The 24417-nt window shown below is 29.2% G+C and overlaps 2 protein-coding genes across 2 annotated transcripts; one reads left to right on the plus strand and one right to left on the minus strand.

Moving 5' to 3' along the window:
* LOC113866847 lies at positions 1–1292 on the minus strand. The gene is made up of 3 exons (XM_027501647.1): positions 1239–1292; positions 256–474; positions 1–153 (listed from the first exon to the last, which is right to left on the minus strand). The coding sequence occupies exons 1-3, from the start codon at positions 1290–1292 to the stop codon at positions 1–3; spliced, it is 426 nt and encodes a 141-aa protein (XP_027357448.1).
* Positions 1293–19020: 17728 nt separating this feature from the next.
* Positions 19021–20779, plus strand: LOC113866987 (probable fucosyltransferase 8). Its single transcript, XM_027501867.1, has 2 exons — positions 19021–19264; positions 19362–20779. The coding sequence occupies exons 1-2, from the start codon at positions 19021–19023 to the stop codon at positions 20777–20779; spliced, it is 1662 nt and encodes a 553-aa protein (XP_027357668.1).
* The last annotated feature ends 3638 nt before the right edge of the window (positions 20780–24417 follow it).

Raw genomic sequence — 24417 nt, forward strand, 5'->3', positions numbered from 1 at the left:
TTAATGGTTATTATTCATTGATGCTTTTTTATTATCATGTTGTTTTCCCCTGGCTTTCACACATTGCTTCACAAACTGTTTCAAACCCTTCTTTGGACTGTTCACCTTCTTCTTTTCTTCTCTCTTCGTCTCTGCTGCCCACTCTTCCTCAAGCTGCAAACAAAGCTTTCATACAGATACATCAGACCTTACCAAATAATCATGAACCTCAATTCATGCCAAGATCAAATGGTCAAAACTGTCCACGTGTCATACCTTCAGCATGCGATCTTCCACTTGGTTGAGTCTCTCTATCATCGTTCCTTTGACTTCCGTTTCCATCATCACGTTCTCGATCGGACGGCAGTGCTTCTCCAAGTTCTTCGGGGAGAAATCAACAGATGACACGTGTCCATCACTTCCACTTGTTGGAGTGGATGCACACGAGCTCTTTGGAGATCGATTGTACCCTCTAATTTCCTCCAGGTGCCTCAACTGAAGCATTTTTTTAATATAATAATATGAAAAGCAACCACAATTTTCAATTTCATATTAAACATAAAAAAGTTGTTATTTTTATAGTCCATTAAAAGAACTCCGTAATTATCAATTTCTATTTAACTTGCGATAGTTGTTAGAGAACTAATGTAAATTCTTCACAAATCTTTGACCAGAGAAAAATTTTAGGGGCGTGTTGTTTTTTTTTTACTATTTTCTTTTTAAAAAGTACAAAATAAAACAAAAACTACCTTCAAAATCACTAATTTTTAAATTTTTTAAGATTAAAAGTAAAAGACATCTGTTTGTATTTTTAAAAAAGAGTTTTCTATTTTTTTTATTATTCATGTTCTTTTTTATACTACCTCGTCTTCTTCTCCAAATCAGTCTTAAAATTTTTTCTACTATATAGTTTTTAAAAACCAAGAGAAAAAGTTTAAAACCAAGCAATAAACAGATTTTCAGTACAACTCAATTAAATTTACAAATTATTTCAGTTTGAATCATAAGAAGTTTGAAATATGCTTCTTCTAACTCTCCACCGTTCATACTCTCAAGAAAAATTGTTTTAACATTTTCTGAATCGCCCTTTGCTATACTTTAGCTTGCTTGTGAGTTAAGAAGTGACTTTAAGCGTTGGACAAATCTAAAACTCACTCTTTTTTACTTACAACATAAAAGAAGATTCTTCATGGCAGTATATATTAATTACATGAAAATAAATCTAAGAAAAATAAAGCCACTAAAAGTGGGACACTTACCATGTTATCCAAACGGTCTATCCTAGAGAGAATTGGTTCCTCGGTAGTAGCCATTTTCTGTCTCTTTCCCGGGAAACAAACAGGTGTTTTGCTCTTCCTTTTAATAATTTTTTTCCTTGGAAATGAATACTTCATTGTCTAAGGTTCAAGCTATGGCTTTAATTTTCACGGTGGGTGATTTATAAAGGAGGAAGAATGGACGTGAGAATATTCCATGGTGCCACGCGTCCAATTGTTACTGTGGACTGCTGGTTCCTATTTGCATATTTGCCACGTGTAATGCTGACGTGTGAGTGGTAAGGTTTTGACGAGCTTGATAATTTATTATTGGCTTCTTTTCGTGGACACGTAACAGAGGTGCATGCATGCATGAAATTGCTACACGGCACGTGTCACCTCACGTGATTCGCTAAAGATTCACGTTTCTGGAAGATTGAAGAAGATATCTATCTATATATATGCTGCTTAATTTGCTTCTTGTTCAGAAAAGACAAGTTAATTCTTATCCAATTAAATATTGACAATTCGTGTACACAAGTTATGACTCAAGCGAAATGAACATAATTTATTATAAATAAATATAATAATTTATTATTAAATAAATTTATTATTTAAATATGTATATAAATATTTTTAATTTTAAATAGAATATAATTTTTATTTATTATAAATAAAAAAATTATAACATAATATATTAATATAATAATTAAATATTAATAATAATAGAATTAAAAATATAAAAAATATATTAATATAATATTATTACTTTATTTTTAAATTTTTATTTATTTAATTTTAATTGTGTCCTAATTTTATTTAAAGACGGTTTTTTTAACTTATTTAAATATAATAAATATAATAATTTATTATTAAATAAATTTATTATTTAAACCAGTGTTATTGATTAAAATTTTTTAATTATAATAATCTAAAAATTGTTAAGTGTACCACAAAATTTACTTTTAAAATTTGACTATTTTATCTCTAGCTCCCTCTTGGAATTGATAGTGTCATTATATCCATTAGTTCAAGTGTAGCGACATGGAGTATCACATAGTGTATATATATAGTGGCATATTAAACTTCCCAATGAATACAGCGCTAATGGATCTTCAATACTGGGCATGGCCAATATTGCAGACTTTCTTCAATCAGTCATTGCATTGCATGCAGTAACTTCTAAACTGGAATTTTGCTGCTACTGATTTTTTAATTTAAATTGTATAACTGGCCTAATTAATAACCTCTCTTCTGATTCTGGTAGATATTTGCAAGCCCAGCGTACGAGTATTTGGATACCAGACATGGGATTAAATTTAAGAACAAACCAACACCCAATCAAATGCTCTGGCTTATTGTTTTCGCGGATTTATGTCACTATATTCTTCCAACAATTATAATGCTCGTGTTTTTGTGCTTCTAATTTTCTTTCATTTTAAAAATTCATCTTCATATCAAAATCCAGTTACACTTACTTGGAAGACCTCAAAATCATTTAGCTTCAAATTCACTTGAAGGGAACCTGACTAGAGCTGCAGGAAGACGAAGGCAGTGGGTGGCGGTGGTAACTTTGACGTGGACGGTGGAAACGGAGAACAAAAACAATGGCAACATTACTGAGAAGACACAACCCAATTCCAATCTATGCTTTTGTAGTCAAACTTCCAAATTGGTATGCACATTTGCATACATCCGAAAGAGCTACCTCGCATCTAATGGCTCAATACCAGTGACTGTCATGAATTTTGACTTATTTCTTTCATCATTCTCACATGATCATCACCAATGCAACCTGGATAAGGATTTGCATAAGCTTTCTTCCCATTTGGGGTGTTGATGGACTTTTCTAGGATGAGGAGCTCCAATTCTTTTTCCATGTATGCTTTTAACCCTTGACGAGAAATCGTCCCAAGAAATCAAACCATCTTCAATCAGCCTCACGAACCTTTTCTGCACCATATTAAGGTCCATTAATTAGAAATAACCATATTTAATTAATATCAGTTATATGTGTGTGTGTTTTTAGGTTATATCCAGATTCTTGTATTTTATATCCATTTGCTGCATAATTTGTTAAATGGGACAACGAAGATCTAGCTTTGGAACTGAATCCCCTGTATCTAGCTTTATTCCAGTGCTCAAAGTATGATTTTAGCTTTCCAATAGTATCGAGTGTAAATTACGAAATGCAAAAATGAAAACCGTAATAAAGCTAACAGAAGCGAAACAACAGATTTAGAACACTAACCTACAAGGTTAATTTGTGGTTGCAGTTCTAGTTTTCTAAACTCTGACTCATTCAAGCACAATGATGTATTTTGTTCTAAGGAGAGGAGCGGATTTGATAACCTAAAATTATGGGAGAGTAAAATATTTATAAAATTTTATCTATCATAGAGCTCATTCTAAAAAATTAGTGAAAGTAACCTTCACATAGAATAAAAATAGACGTAGATAATGGGGTTATATGAATCACGTAATGTTTCTGAAAAATCAAAATTAGAAACAGAAATTGATTGTTAACATTCTCCCACTTGATCCATTAATTTCATTATTAACCATAATAAGAAACTAAATATATGAATCATGGTAAAAGTTCTTCTAATAATGAGTATTATCTTCCATGTATCACAGTATATCAAGTCTCTTAACACTAACTATCAACTTAATAAATAAACTACATGTTCATTCAAGGTCAAAACTAAATGATATTTCTCAAACAAACAAAAGTGTGCACAAAATGAAAGAGAAAGCAATAAGTCTAAATCAAAGTCTTATAAAAAATAATAAAAGTACCTATAATGATTGTCACATCATGGAACCAACTCTCATTTGTGCTACATGATTCTTAAAATTCTTTGGTAGCATGCCTTTAGTCAAAGGATCGGTCATCTCAGTGCTAACATGTTCAATGACCACTTTATGTTCCTTAACACATTTTCTTATGGCTAAATATTTGATGTCGATGTGTTTACTTCGACTTCGACTCTTGTTATTATTAGTCATAAATATTGTAGCAAAGTTGTCACAATACACCTTCAATGACCTAGATATAGAGTCCACAACTCTAAGCCTAGATATAAAACTCTTCAATCATACACCATGTGAGATAGACTCAAAACAAGAAACAAACTCAGCCTCCATAGTAGGAGTAGCAATCAAGGTTTGCTTCACATTGCTCCAAGATATAGCTCCATAAACTAGCATAAAAATATAACCAAATGTAGATTTCTTGGTAATAATGTAGCCAGCAAAGTCTAAGTCAGAGTAGCCTATCACTTCCAAAGCATCAGTCCGTTTGTACATAAGCATGTAATCCTTTGTTCCTTGAAGATATCTCATTACTTTCTTTGTAGCTTTCCAATGGTCAACACCTAAATTACTCTGATATCTTCCTAAAACTCTAACCGCAAATGCAATGTCAGGTCTAGTGCAAACCTAAGCATACATAAGACTTCCAACAGTTGAAGCATATAGAATATTTTTCATGTGTTCCTGCTCAAGGTCATTCTTCAGACATTGACTCAATTCAAGCCTATCACCCTTCACAATAGGAGTTACACTTGGTGAACAATCTTTCATGTTAAACCTCTCTAAAACCTTGTTAATATAGGTCTCTTGAGACAAACCCAAAATGCCTCGAGATCATTTTTCTATGGATCTTAATACCTATGACATAAGATGTCTCACCTATATCTTTCATATGAAAATTCTTTGAGAGAAATTGTTTCACTTCATATAGTATACACCTATCATTAGCCGCAAGCAAAATATCATCCATGTATAAAATAAGGAAACAAATCTTACTTCCACTAACCTTCAAGTATATACATTGATCCATGATGTTTTCTTCAAAATCAAATGAAGATATGACTTCATGAAATTTTAGATACCATTGACGGGAGGCTTGTTTTAATCCGTATATAGATTTATTAAGCTTGCATACTAAATGCTCACTGTTACTAGAGAAGAATCCTTTAGGTTATTTCATGTAAACCTCTTCTTCTATATCACCATTGAGGAACGTTGTCTTCACATCTATTTGATATAACTCAAGGTCAAAATGAGCTACCAATGCCATAATCACTCAAAGAGAATCCTTTTTAGACACAGGAAAAAAGGTCTCCTTGTAATTGATTCCTTCCCTTTGAGTGAACACTTTGGCAACAAGTCTTGCCTTATGTTTCTCAATGTTGCCTTGTGCGTCTTTCTTGGTTTTAAAGACCCACCTACATCCAATGACTTTTACATCTTCAAGTAACTCAACGAGATTCCAGGCTTTATTAGATGCCATAGAATACATCTCATCTTTCATGGCATTGTACCATAAAGTTGAATCCTTAGAATTCATGGCTTGTGAAAATGTTTCAGGATCATTTTTGGCTTCTACGTTATAGTCAAATTCTTGTAAATACATCACATAGTTACTAGAAATGCCGACTTTTTGACTCTAGTAAATCTTCTTAATGTTGTCTCATTATCTTGATGAGGAACTTGTTGTTCAACCACTTCTTTAACAGGTTGATTAACATTTACTTGTGGCTTCTCATCAATAGTTTGATCTACCAAATCATATTCAACTGCTTGTGGAACTTGGATAACTGGTTGTCTAATACGCTCTTGAATTGGAGGAGCATGAATGACTATTAATCTATCATTTGATTCAGAGGGTTTAGCTTTATAATGATCTGTTTCAAGAGCAGTGTCTTGAATTAGGTCATTCCCACTAATCAAATCATTTTCAAGAAATTTTGTATTTCTTGATTCCACAATTCTACTGCTACGAAATGGATAATAGAACTTATACCCTTTAGACTTTTCAGCATATCCAATGAAATATCTACTAAAAGTCCTAGGGTCAAGTTTCTTCTCTTTTGGGTTATAAATTATCACTTCAGACAGGCATCCCTAAACGTGTACATGTTGCAAACTAGGTTTCCAACCTTTGAACAATTCAAAAGGTGTCTTTGAGGCAGCCTTAGTTGGAACTCTGTTTAATATATACACAGTTGTCTTAAGTGCTTCAATCCACAAGAATTGAGGAAGCCTTGCATTACTCCTCATGCTTCTCATCATGTCCATCAAAATTTGATTCCTTCTTTCTACCACACCATTCTGATCTGGAGAACCAGGCATAGTATACTAGGCAACAATTCCATGTTCTTGAAGAAATTTCACAAATGAACCAGGTGCTTGTCCATTCTTTGTGTATCTACCATATTATTTTCCATCTCTATCTGATCTTACAATCTTAATTTTCTTTCCACATTGCAGCTCTACTTCAGCCTTAAAAGCTTTAAAGGCATCCAAAGTTTCATCCTTAGAATGAAGCAAGTAGATATACATATATCGTGAGTAATCATCTATGAAGGTGATAAAAGATCTCGGAGTACTTGCGTTCATGTTTGGACAACAAATATTTGTATGAATGATCTCTAATAGGTTTGAACTCCTCTTGGCACCAACTTTAGACTTGTTAGTTTGCTTACCTTTAATGTAATCCACACAAGTCTCAAAATCAGTAAAGTCCAAAGTACTAAGTATTATTTCATTTACTAATCGCTTAATTCTCTTAATGGAGATGTGTCTCAATCTCTGATGCCACAACATAGAGGATTCCTCATTCACAACATATCGTTTTACCCCAGCATTAACGTGCATAGAATTATAAGTAGCATTATTTCACAAAGTAATACAATAAAGTCCATCTCATAGTTCACCAAAACGAACAATTTTAGATTTATTTAATAAAGTAAAACTAATGTCTAAAAAATTAAAAGAAAAACCTAAAGGCGGAAGTCTTGAAATTGAAATCAAATTCTTAAAAAAATCAAGAACATAAAATGTCTTTTCTAAATTTAAAACAAAATCACTACTTAAAGTTAAACTACACGTTCCAACGGCCTCCACATGTGAACTCATCCTACTCCTTAAGTAGATGCATTGCTCACTTTCCACTGGCCTCCTTAGGTTTTGCATAACCTGCAAGGTATTACAAATATGGATTGTAGAATCAGAATCAATCCACCATGTATTATGATTAATATCAACCATATTAGATTCATAATAAACAAAAGCAAATGGATTACCTTTCTTGTCTAGCCATGTCTTAAATTTCAGTCTTTCTTCATGTGTCTTTTCTTTTTATAAAAGAAACACTTTGACTTCTTCTATATGTCCGGCTGAACAGGAATCTTTCCTTTGTGATTAACTTGATTCTTTTTACTCATCGCAGAAGTAGTTAAGTTAACTCTCTCCCATTCTTCCATCAGTAACCTTTCCTCTTCTTGAGCACACATGGTCAACAATTCATTAATAGACCATTTATCCTTATGTGTGTTATAAGATATCTTAAAGGGAGCATATTGATGAGATAAGGTACATAAAATATAGTGTACCAAGAAGGAATCAGACATGATAACCTTCAAGGCTTTCAGCTGAGCCACTATATCCCTTATGCGCATGATGTGATAACACACTCTTCTAATTCAAGTGAGCTTCATGGATGAAAATTACATTATAAGGGTGCTGGCAAGATATTTATCAGAAGTAGTAAATTGCTCATCAATGGCCTTCAATAAATTCTTAACTTTATCATGCTGATCGATAGAATCCCAAATACCAGTAGAAATGTTAATCTTTATGAAAGTCACGGAAAGACAATTAGACCTCTCCCACTTTTCATAAAGATCAACTGCATCTGAAGTGTTGGTTGCGATAATAGCTGGTGGTTCGTCCTTCCTAATAGCATAATCAATGTACATCCAGCCCAAATAAAGAAGAACTCTCTCCTGTAGACCTTATAGTTGTCACCCCTTAACTCGATAATAGCATATTTAATATTTAAAATACTCATAGATTGAGAAACTGCAAACATGTTTTACCATCATAATTTGAAGATAAAATAAATATAAAGGAAGATGGGCGCACGATTGGGAACGACAACAGTTCACCCATACTGGCACTATTACCTTTTTGTTAGATAAAAATGGACCAGGCCCACGGGCATACCCCATCCCCATCGGGTACCCATGAGACTCACTTTTCCATTTATTCCTAGAGTACTGTTAACTTTTGGAGGAAATGGTATTTTTGATTATCATGGGTCTAGGGAGAAAGTGAGGTCATTTTTGTTGTTGTTGTCTCTGATATCGTGACCCCACTTTATTTTGTATGTAAATCAGCTATGTGCATATGTTTATATGACTGGACGACGGTATATTTTGACAGATGATATGTATATATGTATTTGGATAACTGGTGCAGATGATATATTTAGTTTCTATTAATGTGAACAGATGTAAACTCATACATGTGGCTTTCTTACTGCTTGGATTATATTAATATTATATTTATATTGATGGCGTAATAAGTAGTAAGGGTGTCACAGCTCCCACTAAACCAAAGATTTCTCAAACTGTAAAACACCCATATGAGCAACATGCTCATGAAAGACCTTGGGTGGAAGTCCCTTAGTAAGAGGATCTGCTATCATGGAGTTTGTCCCTAAGTGTTCTATGAAAATCTGTCCACTCTGTACCCTTTCCTTAAAAACTAGGAACTTGATGTCAATGTGCTTTGACTTTATCGAGCTCCTATTGTTGTTAGAATACAATACAACTTAAGTGGTCTTTCAATTCCTTCCACAATTTGTAGTCCTGTGACAAAATTTCTCAGCTACATTCCATGATTCGATGCCTTATAGCATGCTACAAATTCTACTGTCATAGTGGATGAAGCAGTAAGGGTTTGCTTGACACTGCGCCAAGAAACCGCACCACCAGCTAACATGAAAATATAATCTGAAGTGGATCTCAAACTATCTTGGCATCCTGCAAAATCTGAGTCAAAATACCCAGTGATCTCCAACTAGTCTGACCTCTTGTATGTGAGTATATAATTCATTGTTCTCTTCAAATACCTCATAACCCTTTTGTCTGCTTTCCAATGATCCATTCCTGGATTGCTTAAATATCTGCCTAATACCCCAACTATTACGCTATATTTGGATGCGTACATACTTGGGCATACATCAAACTCCCTACAACTGATGTAGAGGGAATCTTCTACATTTCCTGAATTTTCAAATTTCCTTTTGGGCACTGTTTGAGACTAAACTTGTTTCCCTTAGCAACAGGGGTATCCCCTACTTTACATTCCTGCATGCCAAATCTCTGAAGTACTTTTTCGATATAGTTCCTTTTGTGATAATCTAAGAGTACCTCGAGATCGATCTCGGTGTATCTGAATTCCTAATACAAAGGAGGCGTCACCAAGATCTTTCATTTCAAAGTTTCTGGACAAAAATCTCTTGGTTTCGTGCAACATGCCTATATCATTAGTGGCAAGCAGTATGTCATCAACATATAAGACCAAGAAAATATACTTGCTCCCACTGAACTTTTGATACACACAATCATCAACAAGGTTCATCTTGAAACCAAATGAAAGAATAACTTGATAAAATTTGTGGTACCATTGACGAGATGTCTGTTTTAGTCCATAAATGGATTTTGTCAGTTTGCAAACTATATTCTTTGGGTCTCCTGACACAGTTTTCTGGTTGCACCATATAGATTGTCTCATCAATGTTGTCATTGAGAAACGCTGTCTTGACATCCATTTGATGGAGCTCCAAATCATAATGTGCGACAAGAGCCATAATCTTTCGATGAAATTGGAGAAAAAGTCTCTTTAAAATTAATCCCTTCCTTTTGGGTATAGCCCTTCACCACAAAACAAGCCTTATACCTTTCCACATTACCTTTGGAATCCCGTTTGGTTTTAAATATCCATTTGCAACCAATGGATTTCACACCTTTTGGTAATGGGACAAGTTTCCAAATGTTATTATCTTGCATGGACTTATACTCCTCATTCATTGCTTCAATCCACTTTTTCTGAATTGGAATCCTGCATGGCTTGACGAAAGTTAACTGGATTATCTTCCATCATACTATTATTTTCCTCATGTTCCTGAAGAAATACTATGTAATCATCAGGAATAGCACTTCTTCTATCTCTAGTGGATCTCCACAAAGGCATTGGCTCATGATGCACAGGTTCTTGAGGATCTTGAGTTTGTTCTTCATGAATAACCAAATCATTTTGAGTAAGGGGTTCAATAACAATGTCTTGTGGAGGTTCTAAACTTGCTTTATCAAAAGCAACTGTTTGAATCAGTTCTGGAATTATTACTGATTCTTCCTCTTAGACAAAGTCTCTAACCTTATTCTTTCTTCCAAACTCAATATCCTCAAAGAACGTGGCAGTTCCCATCTCAAAAATTGTCTTTAGTGTGGGATCATAAAATTTATAGCCCTTGGATCTTTCAGAATAACCAATAAAGTAGCTACTCACCGTTCGAGAGTCCAATTTCTTCTCATTCGGCCTATAAGGCCTTGCCTCAGCTGGACATCCCCACACATGAAAATGTTTCAGACTAGGCTTTCGCCCCGTCCAAAGCTCATAAGGCGTTTTAACAGCTGCCTTTGTTGGCACTCTATTTAGAATGTAAGCTGCAGTCTTTAGTGCCTTTCCCTATAGTGACTCTGGCAAGGTAGAATGATAGATCATGCTCCTTACCATATCCTTAAGAGTCCTGTTTCGTCTTTCAGCCACATCTATGAATGATATAAAATATTGCTGATCATTTCAAGAAGGTGTAGGAAATGGCCCACAAATGTCTGTATGTATCAACTCTAAGACGTTCGTAGCTCTATACGCACCTAATTTCTTTGATTTGGTTTGTTTACCTTTAACGCATTCAACACAAACATCAAAGTCTGTGAAGTCAATGGAATCTAAGATCCCATTTGACACAAGTCGTTCAACTCTATTTTTAGAGATGTGACCTAGGCGCTTGTGCCATAATGCTCCTAAGTTAATGTTGTCAATTTTACGCTTAGTACCACGTAATTCTGTATTAAAGGATTCACCATAGGAAGCTACGATGTCAAGTAAATATAAATTATCATAAGCTAAAAGTGAATCAGTTTCAACAATATATAAATTAAAAAACAACCTAACCATATGGTTTCCAAATGAACAGAAATAACTTGATTTGTCCAAATAAGAAACTGAAACCAAATTCTGTCTAAATGACGGTATAACAAAAGTGTCTTTCAAATCCAAATAAAAACCAATACACAATAATAATCTAAAATGTCCTATAGCTTCCACTTCCATCGATTTTCCATCTCCAACATATATCCATCTTTCAGAATCAATTGGCTTCTGGTAGCTTAGGCAACCCTGCATTGAAACACTGATGTTAGTAGTAGCACCTGAATCTAACCACCAAGTGTTTCTAAGCACTGAAACTAAATTGACCTTAGAACAGACCAAAGTAAGAAACATACCTTTCCTTGCACGTCAGACATGATATTTGGTACATTTCTTCTTTACATGTCCAGACTTACTGCAAAAGAAACAATTGTCACCCTGATTTTGTTTCTTTTGTGCTGGACCCTTAACAGCTTCATTCTTAAAGTCTTGAGTCATCTTTGTTTTGTCCTTGTCATTAGAGGTACTCGCAAAATGGGCACTTTCAGTCCTTTTTTGCTTCATTCTTTCCTCTTCTTGTACACAGTATAAAATGAGCTCATTAAGAGACCATTTCTCCTTCTGACAGTTATAGGATCTTAAACTGACTAAACTGTGAAGGTAGAGAAATCAACATTAAATGAATAAGCAAGTCTTCTAACAAATCAAGCTTTAGTGCCCTTAATTTTGAAGCAATATTTGACATTCCCATAATGTATTCCCTTATATTTCCTTTGCCTTGATACTTTATGGAAATCAAGTTTTGAAGAAGAGTACTTGTTTCTGCCTTACCGCTTTTTGCAAAGCACTTTTCAATTTCAACAAGGAATTCTTTGGCACTTGTTATATAATCTAAAACAGTACCCCTAAAGACCTCAAGAATGCCGCGCTTAATGATCATAAGACTCATACGATTTGAATGATCCCACTTCTCATGAAGTTTCCTCTGTTCTGAGGTACTAGAATCCGTAAAAGAAGAGAGCTTCACAATCCTTAATGTAAGGTCTAGATCCATGCAGCCAAGAACAATTTCTATGTTCTTTTTTTAGTCCTTAAAATTTGTACCATTAAGAACTGAAACCGAATTTAGATTAGCAGATATAGAAGCAACAGCTGAAAAGAACAAAGCAAACAATACAATTATGCTCACATTACAATAAAATCCAATCATCAATATGTTCAAATAATGGCATAACCCATGTCAAGATACCTAGTGCATCATCAATATCAAGTCTTTGGACAGTAATATTAATTGCTAGTGGTACCCTTGTTGCAATGATCAAAATTTATAATAAAATATGTCAAACAATAAACCTCTCTTTGGATTAATTTATCATTCACAAGCAAAATTTCATAATTATCACATGTTTACCATCACAAGTGTGCATGCAATCCGACCAAATATTAATATTCCTTTAAGTCAATTAATACTCGCATGGATAAACATACATACTAACATTTAACATTTTTTATGAATAATCTACACAAGAGATGTCACTTTGGTGATTTCTTGATTCAATTAACTCATTTAAAATGTTAAACTTTTCTATAAAATATACAAACAATAACCAAAATTTGAATATTGATATACCAAACTAAAAAAAAAAATTCTATATAATTTCAATGTATCCTAATTCGAGGATTATAATAAGCATTAAAAAATTAAATAAATAAACTTTCGCACGATTTCAATGCATCTTTGTATGATTTCAATGCACAGAACATATTTAATACATCGTATATGTTCAATTTGAAACCATGTTCAATACGCAATTTCAATTCAATACAAAAATTAAAACCAATATTCAATACGTAATCAGCGTACAATTCAAATTAAACTCAATAAATCATACGTCATATTATCCAATCAATTTAGATGAAATTGAATCAATGTGTCATATTCAAATTGAAATCAATAAATCATACGTCATATTATCCAATCAATTTAGATGAAATCTAATCAATGCACTGAAATCGAAGCCATACATCATATTCAAATTGAAGTGCGACGACAGTGTTTGAATGAAATCTAAATGCACATCATCACATTAAACATAAACCCTAAACCCAATTTGGAACCTTAATTTTAAAATTTCTAAAATCATACATAAATTAAGTATGGGTGGCTTTGATACTAATTGTTGGGATTTTATCAAATAATAATTATGTCTAACCACATGTTATTATCCATATAGAATAAAAATTACAACACAATAATAGATTTTCTTATGAACTCATACATAAATTCATGATGAAAATAGATTCGGAAGCGTACCTGAATTTGCTATTAGGAATGATGAAGGTTATGAGATTGACAGCGGATATTTGATCTTTCAAATGTAGAGCACCTTAGGTTTCCTTTTTGGGTTTCTCTTCTGATGGGGATGAAGAGAGAAAAGAATTGTTATTGTACGTGTGTTACTTGCTCTACAAATGGGGACCATAACCCTTGTACTGGTAACTGCCATCAGTTATCCTAAAACTGATAATTATAATTTGGTCCCTCATCAAATTATAATATCACCAATAATATCTATACAATTAACCTTTCATGACATATATGCCCTTAGCCATAAACTTATATTAATAGACCACTTTAATATTTTAGCTAATAAAGTAATGGCCCTAACACATTTAAATTATGTAATATATATATATATATATATATATATATATATATATATACATATGTATGATCAAAATTGCTAACAAAAGATTGATAGGAGCATAACCTTTAAATGTTGGGTGCTTAGGCATGCAGTATATTGACCGCCAACCACGAGCATGCATCTTAAATCCTGTAAGAATATCTTCTGTGACGGAACCATAAATCCATCCTATATGTGGAACAAAAAATAAATTATGAATTATCTTTTAAGATAATTATATAAACGCATCCCTTTTTTCTAATAACAAGTGGTCATTTTGGGCACCAATATTCTGTGTAAAAATGCTTAATCCAAATGTTGGGACACCAAAAATATAAGTCTGCTATATGCATGTTAAATCATGTTTTAACAAACCAGTTACTTGCAAAGGCAAAGCTCGCCTTTCTAAGAATGGTATGTTAGACTGAATGGTTCATAGTACTCCCACACATTTACATGCTTTCTTAAAAGTGGGATCCAGGTAAAAATCTATAATCCTCATCCTTTTTCATCTCAATAAATCCAATAAGAAAAAGATGGGAAAAAATTGATGCCTCACGCAAGACCTAACATTTTTCAGACGTTCAAACCCCTTTGCCTTTTAAAAGCACTTTAACAAGAAAAATAATTAGGAAAATCCTCAAGAAAAATCAACATGATGATAGCATCACAAGCGATTCTTGATTTGACAAATCATAAAAGGTCCACTTGGATGCCTTCATGTAAAATAACATTTAGGGAAGTATATGCCTAGTTTATACTTCAATTTATTGGAATGCAATAACTTGTTGGCTCAATTGATGGAATTAGAAAGTGACTGGGAACAAAAATGATGAGTCATTGACGTAAATTGAATACTTATGACACATTTCATTACATAAATAATTGAAGTTAATTTAATTAATTGAAATATTAATTAGAAAGATGCTATTACTTGAAATATAATAAATTGTTCAATTATTGATAGTTAGCAGTTGACAAAGATGTAATAAAAGATATTTGATTGCTCATGCTATATCTTTATCTCTTGGATAAATAGGTTCAAGTTTAGTCTGAAGACATGTAAGCATTGGTTAACATTGATACAAGATATGTAGTGATAATACATAAACATTAGTTGATATAGATGTAAAATTTGTGGTAATAACACATTGCATTGATACAATATGTGTAGTGATAACACATAGACATTGTCTATCATTGATTGTAATGTATGTGGTATATTCTTTATGGTGGAGTCTAATAATTTTTTGAACTATGATTGTTGATGTAGACAATGGAAGTAAAAGATGTGTTTATTTCAATAAAGAGTACATTATTGGAGTTTGTTGAAATAAAGTATTTTAGAACAACTCCCATATTGCCTGGGTTTGTAAAGAAATAGGGATGCCAAGGTAACTGTTGTATTGTACAATCCAATTGTGTTTGTTCCTCTTTCTTCCTTACCATGATAAGTCTTTGTAAAATGATTTGATGAGAGAAAAAAAGAAGACATTAATAGACCTTCTTGACCTAACCCTAGACACTCCAATATCTTTTTTTTAAACCTACACCCATTTCAAGTCAACTGATAGATAAATAGACATATCTTATTGCACTAATCGACGTTTGTAGTGACTAAGGGGGTCAAAGACTAGGAAGTAAGTTATTTATCAGTCAAATATTTTATTCTTATTATGATTAGATCCAATTTTCTAGTCCCTCTAGAAAGGAAAAATAATTTCACTTTCTTTTATTTAGTAAGAAAGGATTTGAAAAATCTTATTAATTGCAATTTTTTCTAAACCCCCAAGAAAAACATAAAAAAAAAAAAGGCTCGTACAATATAATCTTACTGTATCTCTACTTTTTTTTCTATTGAGATTAACCTTTTTTCAAATATACAACATGAGTTCTGGCAATGCAAATAGTTGGACTCTTATGTCAATTCGATGAAAGTTTTTCTATTTTGATGTCATAATCAAATAATAATTGGAAATGGATAAGAGACATGTGGGATTGACATAAGGGGGCTAAATTTTTGGGAGTGAACTCCATGCGAAAATGAAGCGCATAAATATAAAGTTATGTTTTAGAATGAAAGAGAATTATAAATCATAGAGACTCATGGAGAGTTCGATCCTAGCTCAGGATGAACATTGGCAACATGCTTTACACATACAAATCAAATGAAAAGTAATGTTTCTAATGTTGAACGAGTGAGTAACGCAAATGCACTTGTTCTTAAAAAAAATAACAAATATTTTAAATTAATATTTTATCTTATAATAAATAATACATTGAAAAGTCTTCTATTTTAAATTAATTATTACATAATCCTTTCTAATTTAAATACAATTATTTATATTAAAAGTGCTTATAGTATAAAAAATTAATTATTAAATAATATTTTTTCACAATAATTGATAATTTTAAAAATATATTTAAAATAATATATTATTAATATTTTTTAATTTTTTATATTAATATCTTGTAATAGATGATTTGTGAAAAGTTCTCTATTTTAAATTATTTATTATGAAACATTTTTTGGTTGGATTTAAGAATAATAATAACTCATTTCTTCACCTATCAATTTACTTTTTGAATTAATCAATTGTTTCATTAAATAGTGTGTTTCATTGGATATATCAAACATATTTTTTAATTTCAGATTTATCTTTAATACAATATTTAATTTATTATTTAAGAATTTACACTCAAATTATAAAAACAAATTGATATATAAAATCATGTTAAGTGAAAATATTTTTAATTAAGTATTCTTATATTTTTATATAGTCACCTAATTTCTCTCACATTTGACATTTAGTTCTTTTCTTCAATTTCGATTTGAATGTTAAACTTTTTTATTTTAAAAAACATATTTATTTAATTTATTTTATTTACTATAATAAAATATTAATTATTATGATAAAAATTTTGAATCTTTTAAAATTATTAAATTTAAAAAGGCATATAATATAATTTATTTTCTATTTAAAAATTATTTTAATTTAATAATATATTTATATTAATAGTTCACAAGAAATTCAATAATATAAATTCCTAACCACATACATTATAGATGAATTATTGATTTTGAGTTGTCGAAAATTGTAATAAGAACTACATTATTAATTACTCATATATGACACTTCAGCACTTTTAACAAGGACATTTAGTGAATTAATTTTTCTTACCAAAAAAATTAATCAAACTAATTATTTTTATAATATATATGCAGTAATACTAAGTGAAAACAAATATGAAATAGAAGAAGTCCTAATTTGACCATTTATCACTACAAATACTTTTTAAATGTATTATAAATTTATGACATATAACTATATTTTTTATTGATTTTAATGAATTATTTATTTATTTTTTATCATAAAAATTGGAGAGACTAGCTGTAATTGATTTATTTTAAAATATAATAAATTTACAAAAAGTTTAAAAAAATTGACAAATCTTATGAAATAATATTTTTATAATAATATATTATTAAAATTTATCTTCAATTCATTCTCAATTATTATAGTCAATGTAGAATCTTTATCACATAATAAATGATAATGTTGAAAAAGTCTTATAGTTTAAATTTAATATTATTTAAAAAATTTAGAAGAATTAAAAAGAAAAAATAAATTAATGAATATAACAATTTTTATTGAACATTTTATTTCTTCTTGAAATAATCAATTTGGTCATAGAATAGCGTGCTTCATTGTACAATTTGGAATATTAATTTTAAATGAATAATTATAAACTCTTGTACTATTTATGCTTATAAACCATCTTAATTATTAAATAAAATTGAGATAAATACATTGACATTGTAATTTTTTTACATTGTGACTTGATCATAAATTATCATATTAACAATAATTATTTTTTATAATTATTAATATAAAAATTATATTTTAAATATATTTTAATTAGTTGACACGTAAAAATCTTTACATTAAAAGGGCATTAAATGTATATATATTTTATTTAATATATTCAGTATTAAGTAGTAGGAGAATGTTTAGAAAAAATTGTTTAAAAATACAACAAAGTTTTGAAAATCATTGATTGAATTGGAAAACAAAGTTTAAAGTTTTATTGACATCCTAAAACGACAGTTAGTGTGTGTGTATATATATATATATATAGAAACAATCAATTTAAAATGGAAAATAATAAATGTATATTATTAATATATCTAAATTATAAATACAAGAGAAAAAAAAGGAATGAAACAAATCAGATTTACTAGAATTCTAAAAAGAATGTTTTTTGATACTACTCCCAACGAATCAGCATAGTAAGTACACTGGATTTCCTTTAAACAAAAAAGGTTATATAATATTCACACGGACAAGTGCTTCACAAATTTTGTTTTGAAACAGTCATTAGCAATACTTAATCTTCTAAAGGTATGTGGTTTTGCCCAACTTTGATCTCACTCTATCTAGGCTTTGATTTGTTTCATTTTTTCATTCTTTTGAAAATACAATAATATATTATTATTGGCTTTTGTTTGATTCATGCGTAGACACTGATTTATTCGTTTTTTATTTTCACCTAAAATTATATAAGTTTTATGAAGTATTTTAGTTGTGTTCTACATGTTTTATGGAATATATTCTTCTAATTCAACCAAATAAGCATTATTTAATTGTATGGCGATTTCTTCATTCTTAGATGTATGCTTACTGTAGTCAAAGTTGAGAACTTCAATTTGTTGGGCAAACTTTATTCTGGCTTTCCATGTAGGACATGTTAATCCTTTTCAGTCGATTAACAAAAAAAAGTCAAATAACAAACAATGTGATAAAAAGGTCCCCTTTCATCTCTTCATCGTATTTCTTGTCTTCTGATTTTTTGAGTTGGCTTTTGGCTCTACATTAATGTTGCTGTGCTGCTTTACAATTAGAATAAAGTCAAGAACATTTAATTGTTGTGTCTCTAACGTATACTTGAATTTTCTTATTGATGCTATTATATGTAATCTAATATTTTGAGAGAATGATTATGTGAATTCATCTTGGTCTTAGAAGGAGATAGTGCTTGCATATTAGTAGAGGTGAGGCACATTTATAAGTCACAGCAATCAAGTTACCATGGATTGGTTGGAGTTTAGTTCCAAAAGGATAGGAGCTTCTTTGGCCATCTTTGCCATAGCTTTCTCTCTAATCATACTAACACTCACCCCAAATTATGGTTATTTTGAGGAGTTTTTAAAAAGTAAGGTAATAAATGGAAAAGATCACAATGTTACAACAAAGGACATTGCTCCGGAAGAAATAACCCAAAAAGTCAATGATAAAGCAAAAGAAGACAAGAATTTTACAGGGTCAAATGAAGGTAATATCAATTTCTATGTCTGGTTTTAAACAAGTAATATGTGGTGATTTTTCTTTTTTATCCTTTAAAAAATTTTTTAAAATATCTGAATCTGCAGGTTCAAAAACTAATGCTTCTGAGAGATTCGATGGACTAATAGTCCTTTCAAGATTTGATGAAGGGTCATGTTTAAGCAGATTTAAATCCTACTTATATCACAGAGCATCCCCTCATAAACCCTCTCCATATCTCATATCCAAACTACGCAACTATGAAGATCTTCACCAGAGTTGTGGACCAAATACTGCACCTTACAACAGGACCATGACAATGCTCCAAAAACATAGGACCAATGCTACCTATGAATGTAACTACGTTGTGTGGACCACTTCAGATGGCTTAGGGAACAGAATAGTGAGCATGGTTTCAGCATTTCTCTATGCAATCCTAACAGATCGAGTCCTACTTGTGGAATTTAAGGATGATATGGTTGGTCTATTTTGTGAACCATTTCCGAATTCATCATGGATATTACCCAAGGACTTCCCTTTTAGAAAAAACAAAGGACATGTTAGAACATATGATAGCATCTTAAAGAAACACAAGGAAAACAATTCAAAGGAGATTTTACCATCAGTTCTGAATTTGATGTTAAGACATACCCCTGAAGATCATGAAAGGTTTCTCCGATGCGATGATAGCCAACATCTTCTACAAGAAGTTCCTTTCTTGTTTTTGTGCTCAAATCAATATTTTGTACCTTCTCTTTTCATGGTTCCATCCTTCAGTCAAGAGCTAAGTAAAATGTTCCCTAAGAAAGACACTGTCTTTCACCATTTGGGACGCTACCTCTTTCACCCTTCAAATGAGGCATGGGGACCGATTAGCAGATTCTATGAAGCATATTTAGCCAAAGCTGATGAGAGGATTGGCATCCAAATAAGAGTATTTAACCCTCATGAAAGCCCATATCAAACCGTGATGAATCAGGTTTTAAATTGCACCCTAAAGAATAATATACTACCCAACATTAGCACTGAAGATTCAAAACATTTTGCCGTGAAGAATCGGACTTTGAAGTCTGTTCTTGTAGCATCTCTTTATCCAATGTATGGTGAGAACTTGAGGACTACGTATTTGACAAGACCAACTGTTTCTGGGGACGTGGTAAGTGTTCATCAGCCAAGTCATGAAGGGCATCAAAAGTTTAATGATAAGAAGCATAACTTGAAGGCGTGGTCAGAAATGTATCTATTAAGTTTATGTGATGTTTTGGTGACTAGCTCTGCTTCAACTTTTGGGTATGTGGCTCAAAGTTTGAGAGGCCTGAAACCATGGGTTCTGCATAACTTGCAAAACCAGAAAATCCAGAATCCTCAATGTGTGAGAGACTTCTCTATGGAACCTTGTTATCATTTTCCTCCTAAACTTGATTGCATGGGAAAGCCCATAGATGATATTGGTAAAGCTTTTCCATATATAAGGAGATGTCAAGATTATGAAATTGGTGTTAAGTTGGTAAACGATTATGAGTAACTATTTTTGTTCAAGATCTAACTTTACATTTAGAGTAAGATGTTAGTTTTTTAAAAATTTAATTTTTTATTCCTTATTTTTGTAAATAAGTTTTCCAAAAATCGTTTTTATTTTTCATACAGTCACTCTATTAGTATTTTGTTATTTCTCTTTGATGTTTATTTATGTAATACTTAATTTTATCTGTAAACTATAACATATAATTAATGTGAATAATGATATTATATTTATATCTTTATTTTTTATATATTTTTAAATCTTAATTTTAAAAGTCTTAACTTTATAATTTTAAATTTCATTAAAAAAATATAAAAGAGACAGTACCATTAAAGACAAATTTTGTTCATGAGATATCTAAATTAAATTATGAGCTAAATAAAAATAAATAAATAACAATTATCGAGCTATATATATATATATAATAGATTAAAATATTATTTATATTAGTCATAACTTATTTTGTATTATATTTTATTTTATAATATATTTTATAATTTTAAATAGATGTTTTACAATTTTAAATAAAAATTTACAATAATATTTATAAATCTTTAAAAGATATTTTATATTTTCTTTAATTTGATGATTGAAATTTCTTTAATATCTTAAAAATTAAAAAATATTTCAAATAAATTAATAATTTTTATTATATGTATGCATATTTAATATAAATTAACATTGATAATTATTTCACGTGTGAGAAAATATAAAATATTCTCTTAATTTATAAACTATGGTAAAAATTATCTTTTAAATTTTATTAATGAGTTTAACACTAACCCTTTTTAAAAATTGAAAAAAAAAATGTTAACCTAATTTCTTAACTTTTTAAGTATCAAAAATAAATATTTTTATTAAAAGGGTATCTATTATATTAAAGCTATAAACTATAAAAAATATGTTTTTTTTTTATAAAAAATACTACTTTTAATTATTTAAATTTAGTTTTAAAATTTAATATTTTTAACTTAATAATTTCAATAGAGCACGTAGCCCTTTAAACATATTCTTTAACACATTTATCAGATTTTATATATAATTTGAGCACTAATTTTTTTAGCAAAAGCAGTATTATTTAATAATTTTTCAAATAAGAACATTTTAAAGAGTTGGTTTTGACTTTTTATCATTTCAAGTAATAGTTTTGTAGATTAAGAATTTATTTTAATTTAACATGAAATTAAATTTTGAACTTTTAATAATTTTTAATTTTAAAATTTATTTTTTTATTAATATAATATTTACTGTTTAAGAAATTGTACTCACAAATTATATACTGAAATTGATATATAAAGATATATTAAAGGAAGTGTTTTCAGGTAAGTGTTATTATTTTTTACATTATGCTACGTGATTTATCTCACATTAAATATATAGTTTTTTTATTTTTATTTAAATTTCAAAATTTTAAATTTATCTCTTTAACTTAATCGTATTCAATATAGTAAATAATTAATTATTATAATAAAAAGTATTAACCCTTTTAAAATTTATAAAATTTTAAAATTGGAGATATATAATTTTATTTTTATTCAAAAAACTATATTATAGTTTAATAATATATGTATAGTGCAAAAGAAATTCACTAGTATAAATTTCTAAATACATATTATAGACATAATGAATTCTTTAAAATTGTAATGGAAAAAAAAAACATTCACATCAAATATTTATATGTATTTTTTTTAAAAATGTTATTTATAATTAATTATAATAAAATAAATATTTTTAAATAAAATATCCATTCAGTATCACTTTTAGAAGATGTATTTTAATAGTTTAAAATTTTGACCATGACAATAAGCATATTAAAGAGGATATTATTAATATTTATGTTCAAAAGATTTTTATTTCAAATTTATTATTACATGGTCTTATCTAGATTGTATAATATTATTTTCAGTGAAGATATTTGTACTATAAATAAAAAAATATTATTATACAATATTTTTTCACAATAATTAATTATTTTAAAAATATATTCAAAATAGTATATTATTAACGTTTCTATTCAAAATTTTCTATATTAATATAGTCAATGTAGGATCTTATAGGTTGAAAAGTCCTCTATTTTGAATTATTTGTTATGTAATTTTTTTTTTACCGGAATTAAGAATAATAATAACTAATTTAATAAACTACCATTTTACTTCTTGAAATAGTCAATCGTGTCATTAAATAGTGTGTTTCATTGTAGACATCAAACATATTTTTTTTAATTTAAAATTTATATCTTTAATATAATATTTAATTTATTATTTAACTCAAATTTTATATATAGAAGTTGATATATAAAAATATAAAATTATAATAAGTGAAAATATTTTTAATTAAGTATTATTATATTTTCATATAGTCACCTAATTTCTCTCACATTTAATATTTAATTCTTATATTCAATTTTGATTTGAATGTTAAATTTTTTTACTTTTAAAAATTATATCTATTTAACTTAGTTGTATTCAATATAATAAATGCTAATTATTATAATAAAAATATTGACTCTTTTAAAATTTATTAAATTTAAAATGGCATATAATATAATTTTATTTTCAATTTCAATAGTATAAATTCCTAACGACATGCATTATAGATAAATTATTGATTATGATTTCTTAAAAATTGTAATAAGAACTACATTAACATTAATTACTGATATGATATTTCTTTAAAAAAATTATTTTTAATTATTCATAACAAAATAAAATAGTCGTGCATTATACATACTTTTAGCTTCTTCTTTTTTTGTTCTAGTATAAGAAACAATAAGAACTAACCGTTAAAATAACTTAGCCATCATCCAACTATTATAATAACTTCAGCATTCTAGTGAATTATTTTTTTCTTACCATAAAAATTAATCAAAATAATTATTTTTTTAATATGTATGCATTAATACTAGGTGAAAAAAGAAGTACTGACCATTAATTACTATAAATAATTTTTAGATGCATTATAAATTTATAACATATAACTACTTTTTATTGATTTTGATAAATTACTTATTTATTTCTTATCATCAAAATTGGAGAGACCAGCTGTAATGGGTTAACTTTTAAAATATAATTAATTTACAAAAATAAATTAAAAAATTGACCAAGTATATGAAAGAATATTTTTAAAAGTATGTTATTGAAATTTGTCTTCAAACCATTCCCAATTATTATAGTCAATGTAGAATCTTTATCTTATAATAAATGATACGTTGAAAAAGTCCTCTCTGATAAATTTATTATTATTTAATAATTTTTCAGAAGAATTGAAAAAAAAGAAAAAATAACTTAATGAATATAATATTTTTTATTGAACTATTTTTTCTTCTTGAAATAATTAATTTGGTCATAGAATAGTGTGCTTCATTGTACAATATGGAACATTAATTTTAAATGAATAATTATAAACTCTGGTACCATTTATGCTTATAAACCATCTTAATTATTATATAAAATTGATATAAATACAATGACAGTGTAATTTTTTTTACACTGTGACTTAATCATAAATTTTCATATTAGCAATAATTAATTTTTATAATTATTAATATAAAAATAATATCTAAAATATATTTTAATTAAATGATAACGTAAAAATCATTACACAAACAGGGAATTAAAATTAAACTCTTATTATATTGAGAA

Source organism: Abrus precatorius, unplaced genomic scaffold, assembly GCF_003935025.1.
Source record: "Abrus precatorius isolate BTA unplaced genomic scaffold, Abrus_2018 Scaffold10, whole genome shotgun sequence".
NCBI lineage: Eukaryota > Viridiplantae > Streptophyta > Magnoliopsida > Fabales > Fabaceae > Abrus > Abrus precatorius.